Source organism: Spermophilus citellus, assembly GCF_964194105.1.
Source record: "Spermophilus citellus genome assembly, chromosome: 3".
Lineage (NCBI taxonomy): Eukaryota > Metazoa > Chordata > Mammalia > Rodentia > Sciuridae > Spermophilus > Spermophilus citellus.
In genome coordinates, this window is record NC_138184.1 from 187,603,853 (window position 1) to 187,631,634 (window position 27,782).

General features: G+C 31.1%; 1 protein-coding gene across 1 annotated transcript in view; it reads left to right on the forward strand.

Moving 5' to 3' along the window:
- The window catches only part of ASZ1 (ankyrin repeat, SAM and basic leucine zipper domain containing 1), a gene marked incomplete at its 5' end in the record, with an annotated part of 47,619 nt that overhangs the window by 13,560 nt on the left and 6,277 nt on the right, over positions 1-27,782 (forward strand). The window contains 6 exons of the mRNA XM_081285132.1: positions 8,082-8,193; positions 8,774-8,908; positions 10,597-10,721; positions 11,590-11,665; positions 12,599-12,655; positions 17,118-17,227. Of these exons, the coding sequence (XP_081141258.1) occupies positions 8,082-8,193; positions 8,774-8,908; positions 10,597-10,721; positions 11,590-11,665; positions 12,599-12,655; positions 17,118-17,227 (615 nt within the window). The remainder of the gene's footprint in view (positions 1-8,081; positions 8,194-8,773; positions 8,909-10,596; positions 10,722-11,589; positions 11,666-12,598; positions 12,656-17,117; positions 17,228-27,782) is intronic.

Genomic DNA, 27,782 nt, shown 5'->3' on the forward strand with positions numbered 1-27,782 from the left:
AGGCAGGGAACTAGCATATGAGTTCATAATTTATTATTTATAAATTATCTAGATTTAGTATATTGATTCTCAACAGTGTAATAATAATCAGAAGTTTTTGATGAGAATACAAAAAATAAACTTAATAAGCTTTAATAAAGTTATTTGTCCTTCATTTGTCATTTTTATATTGTTTTCCTAATTGTAAAATTATAGTATGAGAGTAAGAGTCATAATTTTTCATTATTAAGAAAAAACTGTAATTAGCTACCCTATTTTTGGGTGAGCAGGGTACTGAGCCACATCCCCAGCCCTCTTTTTTATTTAGAGACAGGGTCTCACTGAGTTGCTTAGTACCTTGCCGATAATGAGGCTAGCTCTGAACTTGCGATCCTCCTGGCTCAGTCTCCTGAGCTGCTAAGATTACAGGCATGTGCCACCATGCCTGGCAGTTACCCTATTTAAAAAAAATCAAAAATTATTTGTTTGTGCAATATCTTGGTATCAGAAATTCATGCTCGAAATCCTGTTACTTATTCTTTTTATGACCTTGGCAATCTTGTGAAGCTCTGCAAACTTCTCAAGTTTTGGTATCCTTGTTTTTTCTCTTATACCTTTGTATAAGTCAGTTTTGGTATTTTTAATTAAATTCCTAAGATAGGCTCCTTACAAAGTAAAGAGTCTTATTTAGCTCACATCTTTGGAGGTTCAAGGATATGGCACCTGTATCATTTCACTTATGGTAAGGACTTACGGAGTTTATGGCAGAAACAATGTTGGGAATGTGTGAAAGCAGGAGTCATATCTCACACAGGACCAGAGACTGGGTGAGGTGAGGCTTGGGCTTTTATTATAATCTTTTTATGAGAGCTAACCAGGGACACACAGAATACCTTTCAAGGGAATTCACCAATTGACCCAAGGACCTCTCACTGTGCCTCACTTCTTAATGTTTTCACACCATCTCCTACCGCCACTTTGGAGACCACACTTTCCACACATAAACCTTTAGTGGACTTCCAAACTATATCCAAACCATAGCAACCTTCAGACATATTTTGTATTTTGCTAGATTTTATATCTTTTTTCAGTGTTAGTTTAATAAAATGACTGATGGCTGGAAGTGGATTTCTAATTCCGAGCATTTTATCATTGTCAATCATAGTTTATCATAATTGTTTCATTAATCTCCCAGCTATGATTGTTTTAAGCAGATTAAAAAAGAGTACATAATACTGAAATGTACATAAATACAAATTAACTATTTTACCCTTAGATCAGAGAAATTACACCATTGTCAAGTAATGTTTTTCCCCTTGCCAGGTTGAGAATTTTGTTTTTACTTTTCTTTGAATGCCCTCTAGTGGAGGTTTTATTAGAATAACCAAAAAAACTTTTTATTAAAGACTGTATCGTCCAGGAAAAAGTTTAATTCTGGTTTTACATAATGTACATAAATTTTCTTTTAAAACAACACTTTTTAAAAACTGTTAACTAAAAATTTTAAGGAAACATGGTAGAGGAAGAAAAAGTTACTTAATATCACTAGCAAATTCAGCTGGTTTTTCTTAAACACTTAATATATGTTAAGCCATAGGGACAGAAAATGGAAGAGCCAGTCCCTGCTTCAAGAACTTGACAATACAGTAGAAAAGATTACCATAGAATAGGCATTTTCCACATAGTAAGACATCCGTGTAATAGAGGATGTCTCAATGCACAGAAAATAGGAAAGCTTAACGAAACTAGATAACAAGTGAAAGCTTCCTAAAAGCTAATTTCCCAGACTTTAGTTTTGGAGAATGAATAGGAGTTAAGTCAATTAAAAGATGGTATGAATGATTATTCAGTAGAGAGGGAGGGGAAGTAGAGAAAGAGGAAAAATCATGTTTCTTTCAGGCAGTTTTAAATAGTACAACCAAAAATGGGTCAGAATTTGGCATTGGCTAGATAATTACCTCCCATTATCCAAGCTACAAAAAATAGGAATTTGATCCTGAAAGCTGTTGAACAATTTAAGAAGAATGAACTTATTAGTGTTTTTTAAAGGTTATTCTGACAGCTGTGAATTGAAACCAGAAGATTATTGCGCTTGCCAAAGCCATGGATTGTATATTCAGAATTGTAAACAGCAATTAAATTTGCATGAATATGAGCAACACTGGTTTCATTGGTTCCACTGTACTTCAAAATAGAGTTTTTTAATTTTCATTTTTTATTTAAAATTCTCACAATAAAAAATTTCTATTAAAATTTTGAAAAATGTTATTTTTCAAAATTTTAATGACATGCTGATAATTAAAAATAAAAAAAAACTCTGTCTTGAAGTACAGTAGAGCCAATGAAACCACTATTGCTCGGGTTCACATGGTTTTACTTGCTGCTTACAACAACTTCAAATACACATTTGGATGGTTTTCAGTTTTTTAGTGTTACACGAAAGTACTATGGAGAATTTTTTGGCACCTTGCATGGATTTTTTTTTTATGACACATTTATAAAGTGAAATTACTGAGACAAAGGTTTATGCATATTAAAAATTGTGAGAGGTATTACTAAATTACCTTTTTAAAAAAACATTTCTTTTGTTTTATTAAATTAAAAAAATTTTAGTATCTTTAGTTTTAGATGGACACATTATTTTGTTTTAACGTGGTGCTGAGGATCGAACCCAGTGCCTCATGCATGCTACATGAGCGCTCTACCACTGAGCTACAATCCCAGCCCACTAAATTATCTTCAGAAAAAGTTGAGTAACTATCTGCAAGAGTAGTTGAGAGGCCATACATAGTGACAGCACTAGATATTTTTTTATGCTCTGTTTTACAATCTGATTTGCAAATAATGATGCCTCATTTTTTTGCTTACATGCTTTTCAGTAATCTTTAATTGATCAGTGTTAGACATTGTTACATATTTATATTTGTGTATTAATTGTGCATTCCTTTGGGAGTTTATTTGGTGGTCCAGATGTATTTTACTTATTTACAAGATCTTTCTGTATATTTCATCTTACAGAATTTTTTATTGTTATATGTGAGGAAGATGCCGTTTCTAATTTGTTTTGTATGTATACTTTAAAAGAATTTTTATGTTGTGATTTTTATTCATCTTTTGAGAAAAAATTTTAGAGACCTAATTTCCAAAAAAAGTATCAGACTCAGATGAAAATTTAACAAGTTACTTCTTTTAAACTTCCAAGGAACAGATTACACTAATTCTGTCTAAATAGTCCTAGAACATAAAAAACTAGAAGCCTTTCAGTTCCTTTTTTAATAAAACAACAACACTGTTCTGAGACTCAATTTTAAAAATTATCTGTCCCCCAAAAAACAAATACATCAATCTCAGTTACAAACATAGATACAAAATCCTAAATCCTTAATGAATTATCAGTAAATTTAATGTTATCAGTAAATTAAATTAATAATATACCATGATCAAATAAAATTCATGTCAACTATGGAAAAATGGCTCAATATTAGGGAAAATATTTTAGGTCAAGGTATTTTTTGTTAAGATAAGGAAGGTTACCATTATAATATATGCCAAATGGCATTTTATGAAAGTTAAAAATCTATTTCAGATTTCTGTTTTTCTAACCTTCATAAAATTTGATTAGACGAATAGTTTTTTAATTTTATAAACCTATATCTGAAGCCAAAACTAGTCATATGCTTAATGGAAAAACACTACCAGCACTTGCATTGATGTCAGGAACAAGACAAGATTCTTATAAGCAGTCTTTGTTTTTGCTTTACCATTGTTTTAGGAAAGATTAAGCATTCTAGTTATGCAAAAAAAAAAAAAGAAAATGAAATGTAGTTAATAAAAATAATTAATAATAACAAAGTGTTTTTTGGTGCCTGGTAGTTTTCTTACTGAACATTATTATTCATTATCACAGATTATGGTAGTATAAAAAATAATTGCCACAAGTGTAGAAAGTATTTTTTATGCATATGTGTAGAAACTGAGGCATTAAAAACTTAAGAAACATGCTTAATATTATTCACCCAAGAAAGGCTGAAAGTTAGATTTGAACCTAGTATAAACCATAATTTAAACTCTAAACCAGAAGTTGGCAGACTTCTAAAGCTTTATTGGAATACAGCTGTGATGATTCATTTATGTCTTGTCTATGCCAATATTCATGCTAAAACAGCAAAGTTGAGTGGTTGTGGCATGCATATCCCAGTGTGTTACACCAGCCCTAAAAGGTATACTCTCTTGCCTTTTACAGGAAAATTTTGCTGACCTCCATCTTATGACATTAAACTCTGTTGCCTCAGATTAAGCCATTAGGTCTTTTTTTTTTTAATTAGGAAAGAGAGTATGAAATTATAGTTAAGATTATATTGATTATACATTTGGTAAACCCAAGATAATCAACTCAGAAACTGTTAGAAATAAAAAGTATAAAATAAGATATTTTTTTTAAATACTAAACTTCAAATTTCATTTGGTTTTCAAATCACAAATAATGACCAGTTTGGTAACATAATGATATTATAGATCCCATTCTAAAGAGCAAAACCAAATATGTAGATACAAGTGAACAACGAACATGAATGACATGAATGGAAAAGAAATAACTGATGAAAGAATCAGATGGGAACTCTTGCAATATCTAAAAACTGCATTAGTAATAGGCAAAGTGAAGGTTTGTGACTTGAGTCTTCTGTATTTAGAGGATCTAAATGGTGGGTGTACAGCCATAAATCACTAAAATCTAGGCAAGGTAAGCATCATGAAATGAAATGGGGACAATAAATTCTACAAAAGATTGACTTAGATTAGTGAAAATAGAATCTAAAAAGGACTTTATTGCTCTGATGAATAAAAGAGGGATTTGCCTTTACAAATAACAAATAGGGATTATGAAACAGGTACAGTGAATTATGAAAACCATTGTTGACTATTAAAACTAAATAAAATGAAAAATTGCAGAAGAGACTCAACTGAAGGGTGTATTAATGGACTAGAAGCTAGATATGAAGAAATTGCCTAGAATACAACACAGAGGGTAACACATGGAAAATATAAAGGAAAAGGTAAAAGAAATGAAAAATCTTGGCAGAAACTCTAACATATATCTAATAGGAGTTCCAGAAGAAGAAAATGGAAGCTATGCTGTATTTGAAGCAATAATGGCCAAGAATATTCCCAAACTGAAGACACAAATCCTAAGGGTTAAAAGATCTATTGTGCTCATGGCAAATTAATACACAAATAGATAGCATATACATTTTAATTAAAAATTACAATAAACACACATTACAGTGAACTTCAAAATACCAAGAATAAAGCAAAATTCCTAAAAGTTGCTTACTAAAGACACAGTTTACCTAACAATACAATTTCTATACAGAAATTTCTATCGTATTTCACAATATAGAAGCTATATATGGAAGGAGACAAATAGTCTGAGAAATAAACTTGGGATCTGTAATTATATCTTTAGTCATTCTGCCATTCAAGAGTAAGGGCAAAATAAAGACTTTTTTGCATACACATGGGAATGTAAAGTCATCATCTTGAGTAGAGGCACAGCTAACATTTTGAGTGCAGTTGTACTATGTGTTGCAGGATATTAAGAGCAAAGAAAAATATAATGCTTAGTAGATTTTTTTTGTTAAGCATAGAGTCACCAGATTTTCAAGAGGAAAATGTAATGAGTAGTAAACCAGCAAAAACAGAAAAGAATTTTGTCAAGTATACCAGTCATTATGCTAAATGTGAATGTAGTGGATTTATCACCTAAAAGACCGAGATATTGCCCTAAACAACAACAACAACAACAACAAAAAATATATCTAAATCCTGATCATTAGAATGGTTGAAGAAAAAGAGTGTGAAAGTCACTTTGATATTAAACATTACTAGTGTTAAGTGAAGTAAAACAAAGGAAAATTTCTGATAATGATAAAAGTCAAAATTAATGAAAATACAACAAGCTAAAAAAAAGTTGTTTGTTAGAAGGAGCAAGCAGAACCAAATTGCAGTAGTTTGAAAAGAGTAAGACTTCTTTACATTGAATCTTTTTTAATATTTATTTTTTAGTTGTAGTCAGACACAATATCTTTATTTTATTTATGTGGTGCTGAGGATTGAACCCAGGGCCTCGCACATGCTAGGTGAGTGCTCTACCACTGAGCCACAACCCAGCTCCTACATTGAATCTTAATAAGATGAAAAGTAGCATTGAAAGAGTGTCAGTAGCACAAATAGTTACCATGTTACTTGAATAGATCAGTTAATATAATTTTTAAAAATATTCCTGTGGAGTTAATGAAATTGTTACTTCATTAAATTTTAACAAGAAGGAAATACTAGAATTACTCTTTTTCCTTTCAAAATTGTCATGCAACATTATTGCTGGTTTCACTTAGCATTAAAAAGTCAATTAATTTTGGATAAGCTAGGCTGGCATAGGATTTTGCTGTTCCATTTGATAAATTCAGCTTTTCTCAGTAGTCCAAAACCAGTGTAATATTGTTCCCCTGAAAGGGAACAACTTGGCATTTTTAAAGAGAATTAAGTGGACAAGATTAAAAGCATAGAAAACAATTATGAGGCTCTTACGATAATACAGGTCAGAGAAAGATGATATGGTTTGGACTACTGCCATGGCTAACAAGGTGATGAGATGTGCTCAGATGCAGAATATATTTTGAAGGTAGAGCCCGTGGGACCTCCTGATGACTTATATATGGAGTGATAGAGAAGACTCATTACTTAGTCCTGTGCCTGAGTAATGGATTTACTGATGGCTTAGTGAAATAGGAAAGATTTGAGGAGGTACAGATTTGGGCTTTGTGAGGGGGTGTGGAATGGAGGAGAGACACCGGGAGGTCTCGTTTAGATGTAGTAAAGAATTAGAATAATTAGTTGATTCGTAATTTCATAAAAAGCATGTACTTTTTATGTTTGCTTAATTATCCAGAAAATCCTATCTTCACTTTATAAAAATGGTCTTTCTTAATAAAACCACTAGGTAGGGAACATTCAAAGTAAAGGAGGGAATGTTTTAAGTTAGCATATAGTTTAAAATAAGACAATCGAATTATACTAGGAAACAGAAGAAACAGATAAATGTGTGAATTGTTTTGTGCTATAAACATTGGTATGAAATAATCAAATTCAGAATATACCTAACACTAATAATCCTTATAGAGAAAAATTCTGTTTATAGGTATTGTAAGTAATAGGAATATCCAACATAAACTTTCTTAGATAAAAATGCAGAATTTTGAACTTATTTTATTTGTTGTTTTCTGAAGTTATTTGTTTTTAAATCAGATATTGAGGGGTGATTAAGGAAGATTGGTACCAGAATATCAATCCCCTTTGAAAATAGGCCATGCGTTAAATTCAACCCAAGTAGAACTGATAGAATATTCTAGTGTCCTTTTGAATAGGACTAAGCTGACTACTTCCATGAGTAGTAGAGGGACTGAATTTCTAATTTTGGGAAATAATAAACTAAAGAGAAACCATTGTTCTCTCCCAGAAAGAACTTTAAAAAAAATGTTAGGCAGGCTAAATTATTGGACTGATCTCTTTCTTGATTAGAGTAAGCCTTCAACTCAGAATAAAATTATTTTAGTCTTAAACTAAAATAGAATCATGATAAAGATACATTAAAAAATAAGGGAAAGTTTTAAATTTTACATTTTTTGGCAATTTGCCAAATAAAATGTAATAAGCATTTAGAATTAGCAAATCCAGTGAAGTAGGAGCCTTATTTGTGTAATTCATCACTGTATCCCCAGCATAAGCATAGTGCAGGTAATCTAATAATTTCCTAGGTGAATATATAAATTAACAAATCATTAGAAAGTGTGGTTTAGTGATATTTTAATGCTTTTCTTCACTAGAGGGTGCTGTGTTAGCATTCAGTACTTTAAGTGTCATCTCTTTTTTTATATTTACTTTTTGCTAGAAATTAAATTTTTAAATCACCTGACTTATTAAATGCTTTTATGCCTTTTTTTGCTTTCAAAATAATACTGATAGTATTGTATATAATTAAATTTATGAAATTGAGCAGTTGTTAATGGCAGTCTTAACACAAATTTTCTTTTTTTCCTCCTCCTTAGAAGACTTATGACTCCTATAATGTATGCTGCACGGGATGGTCACCCTCAGGTTGTTGCTCTCCTTGTTGCACATGGAGCAGAAGTTAATGCCCAGGATGAGAATGGTTATGCTGTAAGGAACACTTTTACAATATTTCTTTTTAATTTTTGCTATTTTGTTATTATTGTTTATAATCTACAAAATACATATTTGGTTGTTTTATTGCAAAGAGGGTTTTTAAGAAGTAATAATTATAGAAGAGCTAGGATATTATCACTGGTGAAAAACAGCAACAAATGAATAGAAAAAAGGAATTATTTGACTCTTGTAGTCATTATTTATGACAAAAGTTATAATGTACAACAAAACCTGGACTCTAAATATACTAAGGATTCTTTTTTTGTAGAAAACATTTTGGTGATTGGCAAATAAATCATTTTGTTCCATAACAGTGCCTAACTTTAAAATATTATTTGGTTTTATAAAATCAGTGAATATTGCAATCTGCTTTGCAATTATAGTGTAGGAAGTATGTTTACATTACAATGTGGGAAATATGTTTACATTATACTGTTAAATGAAAAGATTGCGTCATCCTGTTAATTAACCATTTTCTCTTTTTTATTATGCCATTAATACTCTTGGAAACATTTTCTATCTATCTCATGTACACTCCTTCTCTTTAAGCAATCCGCTTTTCCTCCCCTTATAGGCTTTAACATGGGCAGCACGTCAAGGTCATAAAAATGTAGTTTTGAAGTTGCTTGAACTTGGAGCTAATAAAATGCTACAAACCAAAGATGGAAAGACACCAAGTGAGATTGCAAAAAGAAATAAACATCTTGAGGTAGCCATAAATATGTTAAAGTAATTTTTCTGTGGTATGTCACATTATCTTATGTAGAATTTTTATGTTATTTTGTTGGAATTCACAAGTGTAATAGTAGTTTTTCAGATATTATTAAATGTATAAATAATTTTTTATCCAACCAATTAATATTTTTCTACTATTCATCTACTAAATTAAGACATTTATAATGTGATAAGTTATATAAAAAGATATTGCTCTTACTGTGTTGCTAGTAATGAAATTAGACTAACATTACAAACTGGTTTAGATCTTTTAAAATTAACTTACATATTGCAACAGTAAAGAATGGACTTAAAACATTGTTGTATAATTTTAATTTGTAGATGTTAGACAATTTAAACATCAAATCCTTTAAGCAACACTTATTCCTATATGTGTGACAAGCTATGTGGTAAAGTGATAACATACTCGGGTGTATGATCTGCTGTCATTCAGATTTTAAAACTCAATGATAAATATTTGCCATATATTAAATTAGTTTATGAATACAAACTTTTGGTTTGAATATTAAAGCTTTAGCCAGAGGTCTGTACTTTCTAAGCATAGATCAAGTACAATACCATTGTAAATTAAGTTCAAGAGTTCATAACACTGAGATTCTGAATTTTAAAGTATATGAAATTCTGCAGGTTCTATCACATAATTGTCAGACCATTCCACTTACACTGCATGTAAAATAACTTTCATTAATTTTTGAGCAGTCTAATAAACATGCATATTATTTTCCAAATAAAATGTATATTTCTAAAATTATTCTAGAGACCAATTGCTAAAGTCTTGCAAAATTTCAAAAAGAAAGCCCACAAGGTAGTGCATGCCTGTAATCTCAGCAACTTGAAGGCTGAGGCAGGAGGATAGAGTTCAAAGGCAAGCACTGCAGATTATTGAGGCACTTAGCAATTCAGCAAGACCTTGTCTCTAAATAAAATATAAAAAAGGACTAGGATGTATCTCAGTGGTTAAGCACCTCTGGGTTCAATCTCCAATATACTAAAAAAAAAAAAAATCAAAAAGCTGTTTGTATTATTTCTTCTAACCTTTGAAAATTTGAAGACTAAAAATCAGTTTACTACATTAAATTTTGGGTAGATGATACTGAATTTGATATAATAATTAAGAGCATCACAGGTTATATTGAATCATAAATCATTTATTAACATGAGATTTGATATTATATTTTGACTGATTACATGACATAGCCTTGAAGTTAGATTGTAAAATTAAGAAGTTAGATTGTAAAACTAAGAAATTTTACCATATTGCTTTGAGGTATATAGTTGGGATTTGTATATATTTAAGCAAGTTTATTGCTTCCTTCCCACTTAGCAATGTATTTCAAGTACTACCTTACTACTTAATCATTCTGAGTCATTTGTTAAAATGGTGTTTTAGTTTTGTATTATGTATTACTAAAAATACTACTTTCTCTAATTTTACTATTTTGAATTAGTTAAAACTCTTTTCTGGTTATTTTAGGTCAAGAAAGCATTTACTTGATTTTATAAAAGTTATTCTCAGGGCAACAGGTCATGAAAGTTCTGACCCTTACACCTTGCTAAAATTTTATTTTCCAGTTGAAAAGTAATCATATGTCATTCGTTTTAAGTGCAATTATAGTATATAAAAATATTAACTGTATTTGACTAATTTGTGAATCTTTTCAGATCTTCAACTTTCTTTCGTTGACTTTAAATCCTTTGGAAGGAAAGCTTCAACAGCTAACTAAAGAAGAGACTATTTGTAAACTATTAACAGCAGATTCTGATAAGGAAAAAGATCACATATTTGGGTAACATATTTTAGTTCAATGGAATTCCTATACAGAAGTTAAAAATGCATGCTTTTTCTACTTATAGTAAATGTGGTGACTTATTTAAGATATATGATATTTTAAACTTTGACAGGCATTTTTAAATATCAATTGGAAATGTCTGGATTTTAAGCGCATTGTTCTTCCTAATTTTAGAGGATTTTATTTATGTGTACTAATATTAATCATATAAAGACTTTGGCTTTAAATGTAAACTTTTAGTAAAATACCAATAAAATTTATTTTTAAGGGATTCAGCTTCTGTGTTAGTATTCAAACTGTATTATCCCTTGCTTCTGAGTATTTTTAGTGTATTACTCATTTTTTAAACTAAAACTAAAAATATTTTTTCCTGAATACTATTTTTTGGTATATGACCATAAGTCATGGGTAAACATTTAAAAAACATGGGGTAAACATTTAAAGCTGATATTTAATTTTTATTTATCACAATTGAAGAGATTTTTACATGCATAAATTTTACAAGGAATATATGTTAATGAATATTTTCATTCTTAGGAAAGATGAACTATATTTTACCATCAGCATTTTCTCTCATATCATTGTTTAGGAAACCCTGCTTTGGGTTGAGGGTGTAGCTCAGTGGTAGAGCACTTGCTTAGCCTGTGCAAAAATTCCTAGATTCAATATCCAACCCAAGGGTGGGCAGGAAGAATTAAGACTTGCTCATTCCTTTGATACATCATCAAATCTGGAGTGTAAATTTACAAATATATTCTATATAGACTCATTCTTACTATTCTATTTTTTTCTGTAAAATATAAGTATATATTTATTGTACATTTATGGTCTGTTCTGAAATTGACATTGCTATAAATATGTATAGTTCATACACAGCATTTGGAGATCTGGAAATATTTTTACACGGTCTTGGACTGGAACATATGACAGACTTATTAAAGGTGAGATTTTGGGTAAACTACAATGAGTTTTATATATATGTTGATTTGTTGTTTAACCTAACATTAAATTTCAGTTCATAAAGATGCCTATGAATTAATGCTATACCTTTTCTGCATAATTTGCAATACATCTCATTTTAAACTTACTGTAGTAAGTATCCCCAAATTTTATTATTATAGATATTTAAATAAAGTTTATGCTGGTTGAATTTGACAACCTTTGCCAGCTATCTAAGTCCTCTGTAAATACGTAAGCCATTTGTTTTTGAAGTTGCTGATTTTCTTGTATAAAACACTAGAAGCATGCTTTTAAACCAAACAAACCTGATAATCAGATTCTTGCTCTGGTTATTGACTGAAATACGTTACTTAAACTTTTTTTTTTTTCCTTAAGAACAGTAGTAGCTAACATAAGGTTTCTTGAAAGTTAAATTAGATCATATGCCAACCATTACCTAGGTGCCATAAACATACATTGTGGATTTGAGTAGATGAGAATTACTGTGAGGATACTGAAGTAGTAAAGTAGTACTTAAAATAGATTCCCCTTAGGAGTGTGCACATTCTGTTCAGGTGTTTTAGAGTTGGGTTTTATTGTACAATTTTGAAACTTTTTTCTATTTGGAGAACTCTTCAGTATAAATATAATTTATATTCCATTTTATAGATCTGTTTTCATGTAAGCAAAATTGAAAAGTAATTTGAAAGTAATCATTTTATTTGAATCTGGAATACTAGTTATATTTATACTTTTTTAAGTGAATATATACCATCTACCCAATAGTATAGTTCTCTGTCTACATCTCTATCCCCTCTAGAAAGCTGGAAGTGGTTTAAGAGTACAGCAGTTAACTATCTTATATACACTTACCTACTTTGCTTTTTACTATTTATATTGAAAGGTTATGGGGTTTTATTTTCCCTTTTCTACAGGAAAGGGATATAACTTTAAGACAACTTTTGACCATGAAAAAAGATGAACTTGCAAAGGTTAGTATCATTTTCAAAACTCCAGATATGTTGATTTTTTTTAATTGGGCCTCCTTTTATTTTCTGTTTCAAAAATTCTAGGGTTACAGACTGTGATTCATATTTTATTAGGTTCTTGATTAAATATGATTATGAATAACCAATTGTAAAATCTGATTACAGTATTGTTACTTTAGAAACATTCAAAGACTTAAAGTTTTGGTTTTGTTCCTCTAGGTGGCCATGATATCTCAATTAAAACCAGTGTTTTATTTCCAAATGTGAATAGATTTGTAAAATAGACTTCTTAGAAATAAGAGGGTTTTTTTAAATGTTTGTAGGCATAGGTATGTGTCTTCCAAATAGTACCACTATTGTTGGTCTTTCAAAACTATCAAGACATTATTTTGTTCATATATGAATGTACAACCAGTGGAACTCCACATCATATACAGCTACAAGAATAGGATCCTAATTAGGATAAGTTATACTCCATGTATGATTAATATGTCAAAATATACTCTAGTGTCATGTATATCTAAAAATAATTTTTAAAAGACATTATTTTCACATCTAATAATATTAAGTAACAATTCAAAAGTAATGTGAGAAATATTAAAGATACTTTAATAGGCTATCTAAAAAGCAATGATTTTGTTCCCTGAACACATTAGAAACTTGAAATTATTAGTATCACTAAAAATCAAAACAAGCATACTACTTAAGTAAATCAACTTGTATCTTGTTGATTTGACCATTATGTATTAAAATCTAGTAATTGATCAAAAAATTCTTAGAGATAAATGAAAATACAGACACAACATATCGGAATCTATGGGACACAATGAAAGCAGTTTTAAAAGGAAAATTCATCGCCTGGTGGTCATTCCTCAAAAAAAGAAAAAACCAACAAATAAATGAGCTCACACTTCATCTCAAAGCCCTAGAAAAGGAAGAGCAAAACAACAGCAAATGTAGCAGAAGGCTAGAAATAATTAAAATCAGAGCGGAAATCAATGAAATTGAAACAAAAGAAACTATTGAAAAAATTAACAAAACTAAAAGTTGGTTCTTGGAAAAAATAAATAAGATCGACAGACCTTTAGCCATGCTAACAAAGAGAAGAAGAGAGGGAACTCAAATTACTAACATACGGGATGAAAAAAGGCAATATCACAACAGATGCTACAGAAATACAGAAGACAATTAGAAATTATTTTGAAAACCTATATTCCAAAAAAATAGAAGATAGTGAAGACATTGATAAATTTCTTAAGTCATATGATTTTCCCAGACTGAGTCAGGAGGATACACACAATTTGAACAGACCAATATCAATGGATGAAATTGAAGAAGCCATCAAAAGACTACCAACCAAGAAAAGCCCAGGACCGGATGGGTACACAGCGGAGTTTTACAAAACCTTTAGAGAGGAATTAATACCAATACTTTTCAAGTTATTTCAGGAAATAGAAAAAGAGGGAGCTCTTCCAAATTCATTCTATGAGGCCAACATCACCCTGATTCCAAAACCAGACAAAGACACCTCAAAGAAAGAAAACTACAGACCAATATCTCTAATGAACCTAGATGCAAAAATCCTCAATAAAATTCTGGCAAATCGAATACAAAAACACATCAAAAAAATTGTGCACCATGATCAAGTAGGATTCATCCCTGGGATGCAAGGATGGTTCAACATACGGAAATCAATAAATGTTATTCACCACATCAATAGACTTAAAGATAAGAACCATATGATCATCTCGATAGATGCAGAGAAAGCATTTGACAAAGTACAGCATCCCTTTATGTTCAAAACATTAGAAAAATTAGGGATAACAGGAACTTACCTTGACATTGTAAAAGCTATCTATGCTAAGCCTCAGGCTTGCATCATTCTGAATGGACAAAAGTTGAAGGCATTCCCTCTAAAATCCGGAACAAGACAGGGATGCCCTCTATCTCCACTTCTATTCAATATAGTTCTTGAAACACTGGCCAGAGCAATTAGACGAAAGAAATTAAAGGCATAAAAATTGGAAAAGAAGAACTTAAATTATCACTATTTGCAGATGACATGATTCTATACCTAGAAGACCCAAAAGGGTCTACAAAGAAACTACTAGAACTAATAAATGAATTCAGCAAAGTGGCAGGATATGAAATCAACATGCATAAATCAAAGGCATTTCTGTATATCAGCGACAAAACTTCTGAAACGGAAATGAGGAAAAACACTCCATTCACAATATCCTCAAAAAAAATAAAATACTTGGGAATCAACCTAACAAAAGAGGTGAAAGATTTATATAATGAAAACTACAGAACCCTAAAGAGAGAAGTAGATGAAGATCTTAGAAGATGGAAAAACATACCCTGTTCATGGATAGGCAGAACTAACATCATCAAAATGGCGATATTACCAAAAGTTCTCTATAGGTTTAATGCAATGCCAATCAAAATCCCAACGGCATTTCTTGTAGAAATAGATAAAGCAATCATGAAATTCATATGGAAAAATAAAAGACCCAGAATAGCAAAAGCAATTCTAAACAGGAAGTGTGAATCAGGTGGTATAGCGATACCAGATTTCAAACTATATTACCGAGCAATAGTGACAAAAACAGCATGGTACTGATACCAAAACAGGCGGGTGGACCAATGGTTTAGAATAGAGGACATAGAGACTAATCCACAAAGTTACAACTATCTTATATTTGATAAAGGGGCTAAAAGCATGCAATGGAGGAAGGATAGCATCTTCAACAAATGGTGTTGGGAAAACTGGAAATCCATATGCAACAAAATGAAACTGAATCCCTTTCTCTCGCCATGCACAAAAGTTAACTCAAAATGGATCAAGGAGCTTGATATCAAACCAGAGACTCTGCGTCTGATAGAAGAAAAAATTGGCTCCGATCTACAGATTGTGGGGTCGGGCTCCAAATTCCTTAATAGGACACCCATAGCACAAGATTTAACAATAAGAATCAACAAATGGGACTTAATTAAACTTAAAAGTTTTTTCTCAGCAAGAGAAACAATAAGAGAGGTAAATAGGGAGCCTACATCCTGGGAACAAATTTTTACTCCTCACACTTCAGATAGAGCCCTAATATCCAGAGTATACAAAGAACTCAAAAAATTAGACAATAAGATAACAAATAACCCAATCAACAAATGGGCCAAGGACCTGAACAGACACTTCTCAGAGGAGGATATACAATCAATCAACAAGTACATGAAAAAATGCTCACCATCTCTAGCAGTCAGAGAAATGCAAATCAAAACCACCCTAAGATACCATTTCACTCCAGTAAGATTGGCAGCCACTATGAAGTCAAACAACAACAAGTGCTGGCGAGGATGTGGAGAAAAGGATACACTTGTACATTGCTGGTGGGACTGCAAATTGGTGCGGCCAATTTGGAAAGCAGTTTGGAGATTCCTGGGAAAGATGGGAATGGAACCACCATTTGACCCTGCTATTGCCCTTCTCGGACTATTCCCTGAAGACCTTAAAAGAGCATGCTACAGGGATACTGCCACATCGATGTTCATAGCAGCACAATTCACAATTGCTAGACTGTGGAACCAACCCAGATGCCCCTCAATAGATGAATGGATAAAAAAAAATGTGGCATCTATACACAATGGAGTACTATGCAGCAATAAAAAATGACAAAATCATAGAATTTGCAGGGAAATGGATGGCACTAGAGCAGATTATGCTTAGTGAAGCTAGCCAATCCCTAAAAAACAAATATCAAATGTCTTCTTTGATATAATGAGAGCAAATATGAACAGAGCAGGGAGGAAGAGTAGGAAGAAAAGAGTAACATTAATCAGTGACATGAGATGGGAGGGAAAGGGAGAGATGAGGAAAATTGCATGGAAATGAAGGGAGACCCTCATTGCTATACAAAATTACATATAAGAGGTTGTGAGGGGAATGGGAAAATAAACAAGAAGAGAAATGAATTACAGTAGATGGGGTAGAGAGAGAAGAAGGGAGGGGAGGGGAGGGGGGATAGTAGGGGATAGGAAAGGTAGCAGAATACAACAATTACTAATAGGGCATTATGTAAAATTGTGGATGTGTAACCAACGTGATTCTGCAATCTGCATTTGGGGTAAAATTGGGGGTTCATAACCCACTTCAATCTAATGTATGAAGTATGATATGTCAAGAGCTTTGTAAAGTTGTGAACAACCAATAAAAAAAAATCTAGTAATTGGATTTGTTAGTCTATTGCAACTATTATGTATTGCAAAAATATTATTGTAATTAACGATATGCCTAAATATTTTAATGATGTAAATATCCTCATTAGTTACACAATCAAACCATGTTTTAGTATATTATTTTCTAATATGTCTGTTTTTCAGGATGCAAGTTGAAAACTTCTTTAATAATTTTGAAGATTAAATTATTCAAGTATAATTATCTTAACTACACCTTAAAATTATTTCTACTTAGAATGGAATTACCTCTAAAGATCAGCAGAAAATTCTGGCTGCTGTTAAAGAACTGGAGGTAGAAGAGATAAATTTTGCAGAGTTACCTGAAGTGGCAAAGTTGGAAATCAGGTAAAATTAACTATCAATTTATATTAATATTATTTAGACTCAACTGTTCTTTTTTAGTTTAATTTTGATCATGTCTATGTCATTTGATTTGATAATAATATTTTCCCAAAAAAAACAGATTTTGGAATATTCTTTGCTCAGAAATAGAATGCTATGCTTTTCCTGGTATAGTTTTTACTCCCTTTAAATTATTTTAGATGTCAAACTGAAAAATTCAAAGTAGTGATATTTTCTCTTATGTTAATAAGAAAGCATTTATCATATGAGCATGTTCAGCCTTTACTATGTGAGAAATTATTGTCAAGCTATAAATTTCATTTCCAATAATATAAATTTGTTAAACACTGATTGTTACTAATCCAAAATCTACTTTGAAAATAATATTTGATTTTATTAATAAATTTAGAGAATTGAATGTTTTTTAACTTAATGTTTTATTTTAAAATAATTTAGATTCACGTGATATTTCATAGGTACACAAGGAGGTCCCATGCATCCTTCATGCAGTTTGACCCTCTGTTAATTCTTACATAACTGTAGTACAATATCAAAACCAGAATATTGATATTAGTGCAATCCAGAGTTTATTCATATTTTACCAGTTATACATGCTTTCATTTATTTGTGTGTATATATAATTCTGTGTGATTATATCATATGTAGTTTCATGTAACCACTCTCAGTACTTTTAATATCCCTATACCACAGGCTTCCTTATCCAACCCCTTTACAGCGATGCTCATCCATTTCTCCATTTTTAACCCTGAGCAAATGATGATAATTTGTTATGATGATATTATTTCATGACTATTATATAAATAGAACCGTACAGTAAATGTCTTCTTAAAATTGACTTCTTGCAATCATTGTTAAGTTTAGTCAGTATTTTTGCATGTATCAGTACAATAGTTTATTCCTTTTGTGAATGAGTAATATTCCATGGTATGCATTTACCATAGTTTAACCATTTATCCATTGAAGGACATTTAATTAGATTTTAGAATCTGTTTATTCTATGCTATGAATATATATTTATACGGCTGGGGTTGTGGCTCAGCGATATAGTGCTTGCCTGGCACACATGAGGCCCTAGGTTTGATCGTCAACACCACATATAAATAAACAAATAAAATAAAGGTATTGAGTCCAACTACAACTAAAGAAATATTAATTATATATATATACATATATGTATATATATATATTTATAAAATTCTTTTATAAAGTAAGTTTTCATTTCTCTGGATAAAATGTTCAGGAGGGCATTTTAAAGGTTGTATGGGAGCTATATATTTGTTTTGTTTTGTTTTTTAATTAATCAATTTTTTTTTCCAAAATGTCAATATTCTCTTATATTCCCCAACTGTATATTAGTGATCCAGTTTCTCTGAATACTCATCAGCATTTGATGTAAGCACTAATTATTTTTAGCCATTTCTATATGTGTATAGTGACAGATCACTGTGATTTTATTTGCATTTACCTAAAGGGTAATCATGTTGAACATCTTTTCGTGTCTTATTTGTCATCTGTGTATCCTTTTTGGTGAAATGTCTCTGTCTTTTGCCCAATTTATATTGGATTGATTGTTTTTTTAATATTGATATTGGGGCGTGGTCTATATTCAAGTCTTTTGTTGGATATGTGCTAATTTTTTTTTAGCCTGTGATTTTTCATCTTTCATAGAACAAAACTTAAATCTTCAGGACTAGCTTATCACATTTTCCTCTTATAGATCATACTCTGGTGTCAAGTTTAAGAAATTAGGTTCTAAATTTTTTTCTATCCTTTTTTTTCCCGGGAGTTTTAGTTTTATATTTAAGTCCATGGTACATTTTGAGTTCATTTTTGTGTTGGTACAATGCAGGCTGAAGTTAATTTGGGGGTTATAGATGTCCATTTGTTCCAGCACTGTTAAAAATGTTATTCCTTCTGCAGATTTGATTTTCATTATTTGTTAAAATTGAATTGGACTATTTGTATAGATTGTTCTGAGTCCTCTATTCTGGGTTCTTGCAATGTCTATCCCTCTGTAAGTATAGATTGAGTATCTACTTTTATCTGAAATGCTTGGGATCATAACTATTTCAGATTTTGAAGTTTTTCGGATTTGGGAATATTTGCATGGACTATACCTGTTGAGCATCCCTAATTCAAAAATCCAAAGTGCTTAGAAATTTGATTCAGATTTCAGATTTTCCAATTAGAATAATCGTGATGATACGGTATATAGTAAGTCTTAACATCAGGAAGAAAGATTCATCTCATTTTATTCTTTCTCAAAATTGTTTTGGCGATCCAAAAACTTTTCTTTTCATATATATATTTTAATTAAGCTCTTCTACGTCTACAAAACCTTTTTTGAAATTTTTATAGTAATTGTACTAATCCTACACAAAATTGAGAAGATAACTATGTTAAGTCTAGTAAATCCTTGAACATAGATATCCCTACAAGTTTGAGATCTTCATTTCATCAACATTTTATAATTTTCATTACATAGGCATAAATCTAACAAACTACAAAACTTAAGCATTTTATTATCTTTAGAGCAATTGTTAATGATATTGGATTTTTATTTGTTTCCACATGCAGTTTATTTCCATGCTCTGATTGTAAGTACTTTATCATTGCTGAACTCACTTATTAGACATAGTTTTTTCCAGGTTCTTTGAGATTTTCTACACAAATCATGTAGTCTGCAGAGAAATAGGTTAATTTCTTCATTTCCAATCTGTATGCCTTTTATTTATTTTTCTTGCTTTATTATAGTGGACAGAACTTCCAGTATTTTGTTGAATAAGAGAGGTGAAAAGTGGGCATTCTTGTCTTGTTCTCATTCTTAAGGGAAAATCACTCTACTTTTATACTATTAACTATGATTTTAGATACATAGAGATTTTTGTAGTAACTCTTTATGAGAAAGAAAATTTAGCTCGGTTCCTATTGTAAATATTTTTATCATGAATGGTTGTTGAATTTTATCAAATGCTTTTTCAATGTCAATTGACATTGTTACACAGATTTTTTCTGTAGTCATATAAATGTGGTAAGTTGCTTTGTTGGATTTCTAATTATTGAACTAGCCTTTCATACCTGGTATTAATCCCATGTGGTATGGTTTATTATTCTTTCTATGAATTGTTGAATTTAATTTTGTCAGTATTTTACTAAGAATTTTTGCATGTAAGTTCATGTGAAATATTGCTCTTTAGGTTTTATGCTTTGTCTAGTTTTGATATCAGAGTAATTGGCCTTATAAAATGATGTAGGAAGTTTTTCTCCTTTTCTGAGTTTTCCGTAAAACTCTTCAGTAGGTTGTGTAGGATTAGTGTTAAGTCTTTGTTAAACATTTTAATTGGACTTTTCCTGTGTACTCATCTGGTTCTAGTGAACTTTTGGAGGAACTTTTTAATCATAAATTTAATTTCTTTAATGGTTATAGGACTATTCAATTTTCTCTCTTTCATCTTGGCTAGGTTTAGTAGTTTGTAGATTTTGAGGAAATGGTTCATATCTTCTAATTGTTTGAATTTACCAGCATAAATTTGTTGCTAGTATTATTCCCTGCAATATTTTTGATGACTGTGAGATCTGTTATAATACCCTATTTCGTTCCCAGTATTGGTGATTTATGTCTTCTATTTTTTATCTGTACTTGTCTTGCTAGAGGTTTATTAATTTTATAAAGAACCTATCTTTAATTTGAGTAAAATTTTCTATTTTTAATTTTATTGATTTCTGCTATTATTGCTTTTTCCTTCTGCTTACTTTGAATTTTTTTTTTTGCTCTTTTTCTAGATTCCTGAGGTATAAGTCTAGATTATTTATTTAAGACATTTTGGTTTTGCTTATGTGAGTATTTAGCCTTTTTCATTTCCCTCTCAGGACTTCTTTAATTGCATTACACAAGTTTTAAAATGTTATATGGTCATTTTTATTCACTTCTATATATACTTTGATTTCCTTTGAGACTTCCTCTTAGATTCATGGATTTAAAAGTATGTCATGTGATTTCTATGTGTTTGGAGATTCTTGTTGTAGTTATTGATTTCCAGTTTGATTCCATTATAGTCAGAGGAAATGCTCTGTATGATTTCAAGGACTAAATAAGATTTTAAAGGTTTTGGCAGGTTGAGGCAAATTCCCCCAAACTTAATAGGATTATATTTAGTAAGGATAAATGAAGAGTTAAAAATTGACTATATTACTACAGAATGGGTTAGATATAACTAAATACACCTGAAGAATCACCACAATTTTAGTGGATTAGTAATTTATCTTGATAGTATCATATGCCTAGCCATGAAAAGCTATCACTCTTAGACTGCATTAATAAAAATATGATGTCCAGAATAAATAAGGTAATTGTTTCATTGCATATAATACTTAACATCTGGAGGTTTTTGCTTATAGAAGGATTTAAACATAGACTAGAAAACCCATAAGGATTATTGTGCTTTAGATTATGATTATATATTTAGTAATTTTTGTAAAAATTTTTGTATGTAGACATTCCCTATAGTAAAACACCTTGATTCTGGAATTCTAATAATCCATAATAATTGTGTTTCTTTTACCAAGTAATTTTTAGCTTCTCCTACTTAGCAACACTACCTGATAATCAACCTATGAGATTTTTTTTTCAAATTTTTTTAATATTTATTTATTTTTTTTTAGTTTTTTTCGGTGGACACAACATCTTTGTATGTGGTGCTGAGGATCGAACCCGGGCCGCACGCATGTCAGGCAAGCGCGCTACCGCTTGAGCCACATCCCCAACCCAGAGATTTTCTTTTTCCTTTTTTTTTTTTTTGAGTTTAAGCTATTTTTTTTATTTTTTTATTGATAATTTCAAGCGTTACATAGCTCATGATATATCATCTTTCATACATTTGACTCAAATTGTGTTTTGAACTCCCATTTTCACCCCAAATACAGATTGCAGAATCACATCTGTTACGTATTCACATTTTTACATAATGCCATATTAGTGACTGTTGTATTCTGCTACCTTTCCTATCCCCTACTATCCCCCCTCCCCTCCCCTCCCCTCCCATCTTCTCTCTCTACCTCCCCTGCTGTTGTTCAATTCTCTCCCTTTTTTTCCCTCCCCCTTGCCCCCCATGACCTCTTATAATTTTATGTATCATTGAAGGAGATTTTCTTTTTTTTATGGTATCTTTCGTCACTGTTTGGAGACTGCATACCAAATATGTTTTCCCTCATCTTCTGTTTCTCATTGTATGTGGTCACGTTAATTACATCTTACCCAGTCTCTTTTGCTTATGTGTGCTTCTCCTAACTCATTTTTTTCCTGTTGTTCTTTTAATAATTAGAAAATTCTCATCACCATTTCCCTTTTTGTTTCATCTGGGTCAAAAAATAACCATTATGTTGAACAGAAGTGGTGAGAGAGGGCATCCCTGTCTTGTACCAGATCTTAGAGGGAATGCCTTCAATTTTTCTCCATTCAGAATGATGCTGGCCTGTGGCTTATCATAGATTGCTTTTACAATGTTGAGGTATGATCCTGTTATCCCTATTTTTCTAGAGTTTTGAACATAAAGAGATGCTGTACTTTGTCGAATGCTTTTTCTGCATCTATTGAGATGATCATATGGTTCTTATTTTTAAATCTATTGATGTGGTGAATAACATTTATTGATTTCCATATATTGAACCAGCCTTGCATCCCAGGGATGAATCCTACTTGATCATGGTGTATAATTTTTTCGGTCTATTCCCTAAAGACCTAATAAGAGCATGCTACAGGGACACTGCTACATCGATGTTCATAGCAGCACAATTCACGATAGCAAGATTGTGGAACCAACCTAGATGCCCTTCAATAGATGAATGGATAAAAAAAATGTGGCATTTATACACAATGGAGTATTACTCTGCATTAAAAAATGACAAAATCATAGAATATGGAGGGAAATGGATGGCATTAGAGCAGATTATGCTAAGTGAAGCTAGCCAATCCTTAAAAAACAAATGCCAAATGACTTCTTTGATATAAGGGGAGTAACCAAGGACTGGGTAGGGACGAAGAGCTTGAGAAGAAGATTAACATTAAACAGGGATGAGAGGTGGGAGGGAAAGGGAGTTAGAAGGGAAATTGCATGGAAATGGAAGGTGTTCCTCAGGGTTATACAAAATTACATATAAGAGGAAAGGAGGGGTAAGAGAAGAATAATACAAGTGGAAGAAATGATTTACAGTAGAGGGGGTAGAGAGAGAAAAGGGGAGGGGAGGGGAGGGGAGGGGAAGGGGGATAGTAGAGAATAGGATAGACAGCAGAATACATCAGACACTAGAATGGCAATATGTAAATCAATGGAAGTGTAACTGATGTGATACAGCAATCTGTATACGGGGTAAAAATGGGAGTTCATAACTCACTTGAATCAAACTGTGAAATATGATATATTAAGAACTATGTAATGTTTTGAACGACCAACAATAAAAAAAATAACCATTATTATCCTGGTTACCCAAAGGCTAAAGCAGGAGGAACACAAATTGAGGCCAACCTCCTTAACTTAGTGAGGCCCTAAGTAAATTAGGGAGATTCTGTCTCAAAAAGGGCTGGGGATGTAGCTCAGTGGTAGAGCTCCCCTAGGTACAATCTCCAGTACCAAAAACATAAATAATGACCATTATTACAGATACTAAATATAGGAATAATGACTTGCAGAGGACAAATAAAAAATTTTTACCTCTAGAGCTCTTAAAAGTGTCTAGAAGTAGCTACACATGATTATATATCTGTAATCCCAGCTACTGGGAGGCTGGGACAGGAGGATCACAAGTTGGGTGCTAGCCTAGGTAACTATGTGAGGCCCTCACTTAAATTGGAATTTAAAAAAAATAGAAACATGTAGGTATATAGCTCCATGGTAGATGCTTGCCTAGCATGTAGAAAGCCCCAGGTTCAATCCCCAGAAGCCCCCATCCCTACCACAAACCCACATAAAGTGCCTACAAGTTCCCTTTAAGAAATCTTTACATTTTTCTGTTTCCTCAAGAGTCCTTTAATCTTGCATTTAATACCAGGTTAGTATTATTTACAAATTTTTTAAAAATTGAAAGTATAGTAACAATTTTCCTTGACAAGTACTATTTATTATTTCAACATATTATATTTTTATTTTCTCCCCAGAAATAATGTTATAACCTGGCCATATCATCATAATGACCTGCAGAACTTCTTGCATATGTTAGTCTTGTTTTTCATTGCCTGGGACCTAACTGTACAAATTTTATGGAATAAATTGATAGCCAATGAATTGCAGTATTCTGTAAAATATAACACTTAAAAATGGAACAGTATCATCACTAGGGCAGCCTGTCTAAAGCTAACATTATAACTATTATAAACAAATGGATCTCCATTCCATTTTGGAATTTAGAGAAGCCTTTCAGAGAATAATTTATCTTATTCAGATTTCTTAAAAACTTTATTATGAAGTTTACCTGACAGACATTTCCCCTTCCCTAAAATGCATTTCAAAGAATTCCATTTTTGAAAACTTTAAAATCAGCAAACTTTGATTATGTTTGTTCATTTTCTTTACTTTTTTTTCATTATTGTTTCTGTGAAGGAATATGCCAAGTTCTACAAACCAACTTGCAAATTAAATTTTCTGATATCATTTATTTGTATGCTGTCAGAGTTGCCAGTATGAATTTTCTTTGTGGGATTTAATAGACTTAAAGAATGTGCAGAATCCTGAATGGATCACTTATTAAAACTGCTGAATTTTTTAAAAAATAAAACTGGCAGACATATATTCCAGGAATTTGACCTTATTATTAAATCAAAGACTTTGTTTACATGCTGTTATGAAAAATGTTGTACTTCCCATTTGTTCAAAGTCATTCTTTAAAGAAGAAATTAGTCATTAAGTCATAAGAAAACTAACAGCAAGAAAAGTTGAATTGATTTATTATAATCTCTTGGTAATGTGACCTCAACAATTTAGCTACTGATTTATTTTAAGATGCTTTTCTTGTATGGGTAAAATCTTTTACAATAATTTCTGTTCCAAGAATGTATATGCTTACTTCATTTACTTTTTACTGCTTTAGTAGATTTGTAGAATAAAAAGGGCAATTTTAAAATGTTAGTAGCCATTCCACAGCAACTTTGAAATATTTTGAACAGAAACAATCAGTTTTCACATCTGAAATTTTTATCAATTTCTGCCCAGATCTTTCCTCTGAGCTCTGAGCTACCTGACATCCACTTGAATGTGTCAAGTTTCTCAGAATTATGGCTATTAAGAAACTGCTCCTTCTCCAAAAAGAAAAAAATCTACATAGATCCAAAATGTTACATGTAACATATTGTTCACCTCCATTGTTTATAAACATTCTAAGAAGTAAAGCGAGGAGAGAATGTGGAGGTAGGAGGATAATAGAATGAATCATACATTCTGACCCTTTGTGAATATATGATTACATGACCAGTATAATTCTATATCATGTACCACCAGAAGAATGAGAAGTTATACCCCCTTTATGTATGATATGTCAAAATGCATTCTACTGTCATATATAACTAATTAGAACAAATAAAATATCTAAACATTCTACAATTAAAACTAAATATTTAACATCCAAAAAGTAGTTGAATTAGATTATATTGTATAATTATTTTTCTTATCAAGATTATTTTGAACCTTGGTATCATGGAAAAATAGTTAAAATATAAGCATAAAAAGTATGATGTAAAAAACATGAAGTATAATGTCATTTATGTACATTTCTAAGAACAGTACTGGAATAAAATGTATACTATAAAAAATATTATGGTACAATATTTTCCACTTATTATCAATTATTAATACCAGTTATTATCTTTGGATGGTAAAAATGTTGATGCTTTAAGCTTTTTCAGATATTCTACAATGAGTACATAGTACCTGAATATAATAATTTTATTATAGATTTTAAGTTTATCTTAGTGCTTGACTTCAAATTTTAAATATGGACTGTCATATTAGTCTGCTTACATTGTGTTATAACAAAGAACTTCTAAATCTCTGTCAGTTTTAACAGTGAAGTTTATTTCTTAGTTGTTATTGATCAGCTGCAGTGGCTTTCCACATTATTATTCTGAGAACATGATAAAGGAACAGTCCAATTTTGTGATATGCTCTTTCTATGGCAAAGGGAAAAAAAGAAATAAACTAGACAATCAGCAGAACCAGTAGGTGACTTTTTAAGCTTCTGTTCAAAAGTTACATAGTTACTTCCAGTTATATTTTATTTGACAAAGCAAATCACGTGCCCAGGCTTCATGTTATGGGAACATAAAGTGTAATCCTCTGACAGGGATGGGTCTGGTTGTAGTTAGCTTAGTTAAAACACACACACACACACACACACACACACACACACACACACTTAATCAAATAAGCCATACTTATGTCATATTTGCTAATTTTGAATTCTTTAAATAGGTGCAAAATTATTTGGGCTGTCATGCAAAGTTGTGTAGGTTATACAACGTATGGTTCTGATGGAGAGACACCATTCACATAGTATAAGATAAAAAATGGTACTCTGAAGATTTTGTTTTGTATGATTTGGCTGTCTATACTCAGTGGCCCTGAAAATTAGTCACAAGATAGGTATATATTTTCTTTACATTTATTAAAACTGTGGTTTTGCTAATAATATTATTTGCTTATTTGAACTGAGCTCCTCTTGAGTTCCTTACTGTTTTTAGAATAAGAGCTGATAAATTAATATTCCACATATATATCTGCAAATCATCTACCGGAATTATATAACTGATATCACTTGATACTTTGAATGGCAGTTCTCAATGGATCATAATTTCCTTGAGTTCATGAAATATATATGACATTAATAAATTACTTGTTGAGTAGTTATTCTTTTTATTTGATAGTAAACAAAATTCGCATATTTAAAGAGCACTAAGTTCTAAATTGTAAGTATAAATAAATGTTACCTGGAAACAAAAAAAAGTAATTAGTGCTGTTGCTTGGGTAGAAGTAATGTCTTATAATCTTTAAGTTCTATATAAAGATCAGAAAGGAAATGGAATAAAAATTATATGTACTTTGAAAATACTTTTATAAATACTTTTTTTGCTAAATAGTATAAATTTTTAATTTGCAATTTGCTTATTGAAAGCAACCATAAGGTCCTTTTCATTGTTGGTGATGAGTGTGTGTGTACACCTATTATGTTCATAAAGCTTATATTTTATAAAACTTAATTTTTCAACCTAATTTTTTTTCAAGCTAAGAGATAAGACTTTTCCTAAATGAAAATATTATATACATTCTTGTAAGGTATCTTAGAGAAAAGTTTGCTATTAGTTTCACTTAAGGCTGACCTTGCTTGCTTTTTATAACCTTTTCTCCCAGAAATGGTGTAAAAGAAACTTTATATAGTTTATATTGAAAGAATTCTACATCTAAAAATTTCTGTTTGGATTTAAAAGTATCATTTGGTCCTATAGCAATAGATTTTGTGTCCATTTTTATTTTAGTAGATACTATTAAAGCCTTCT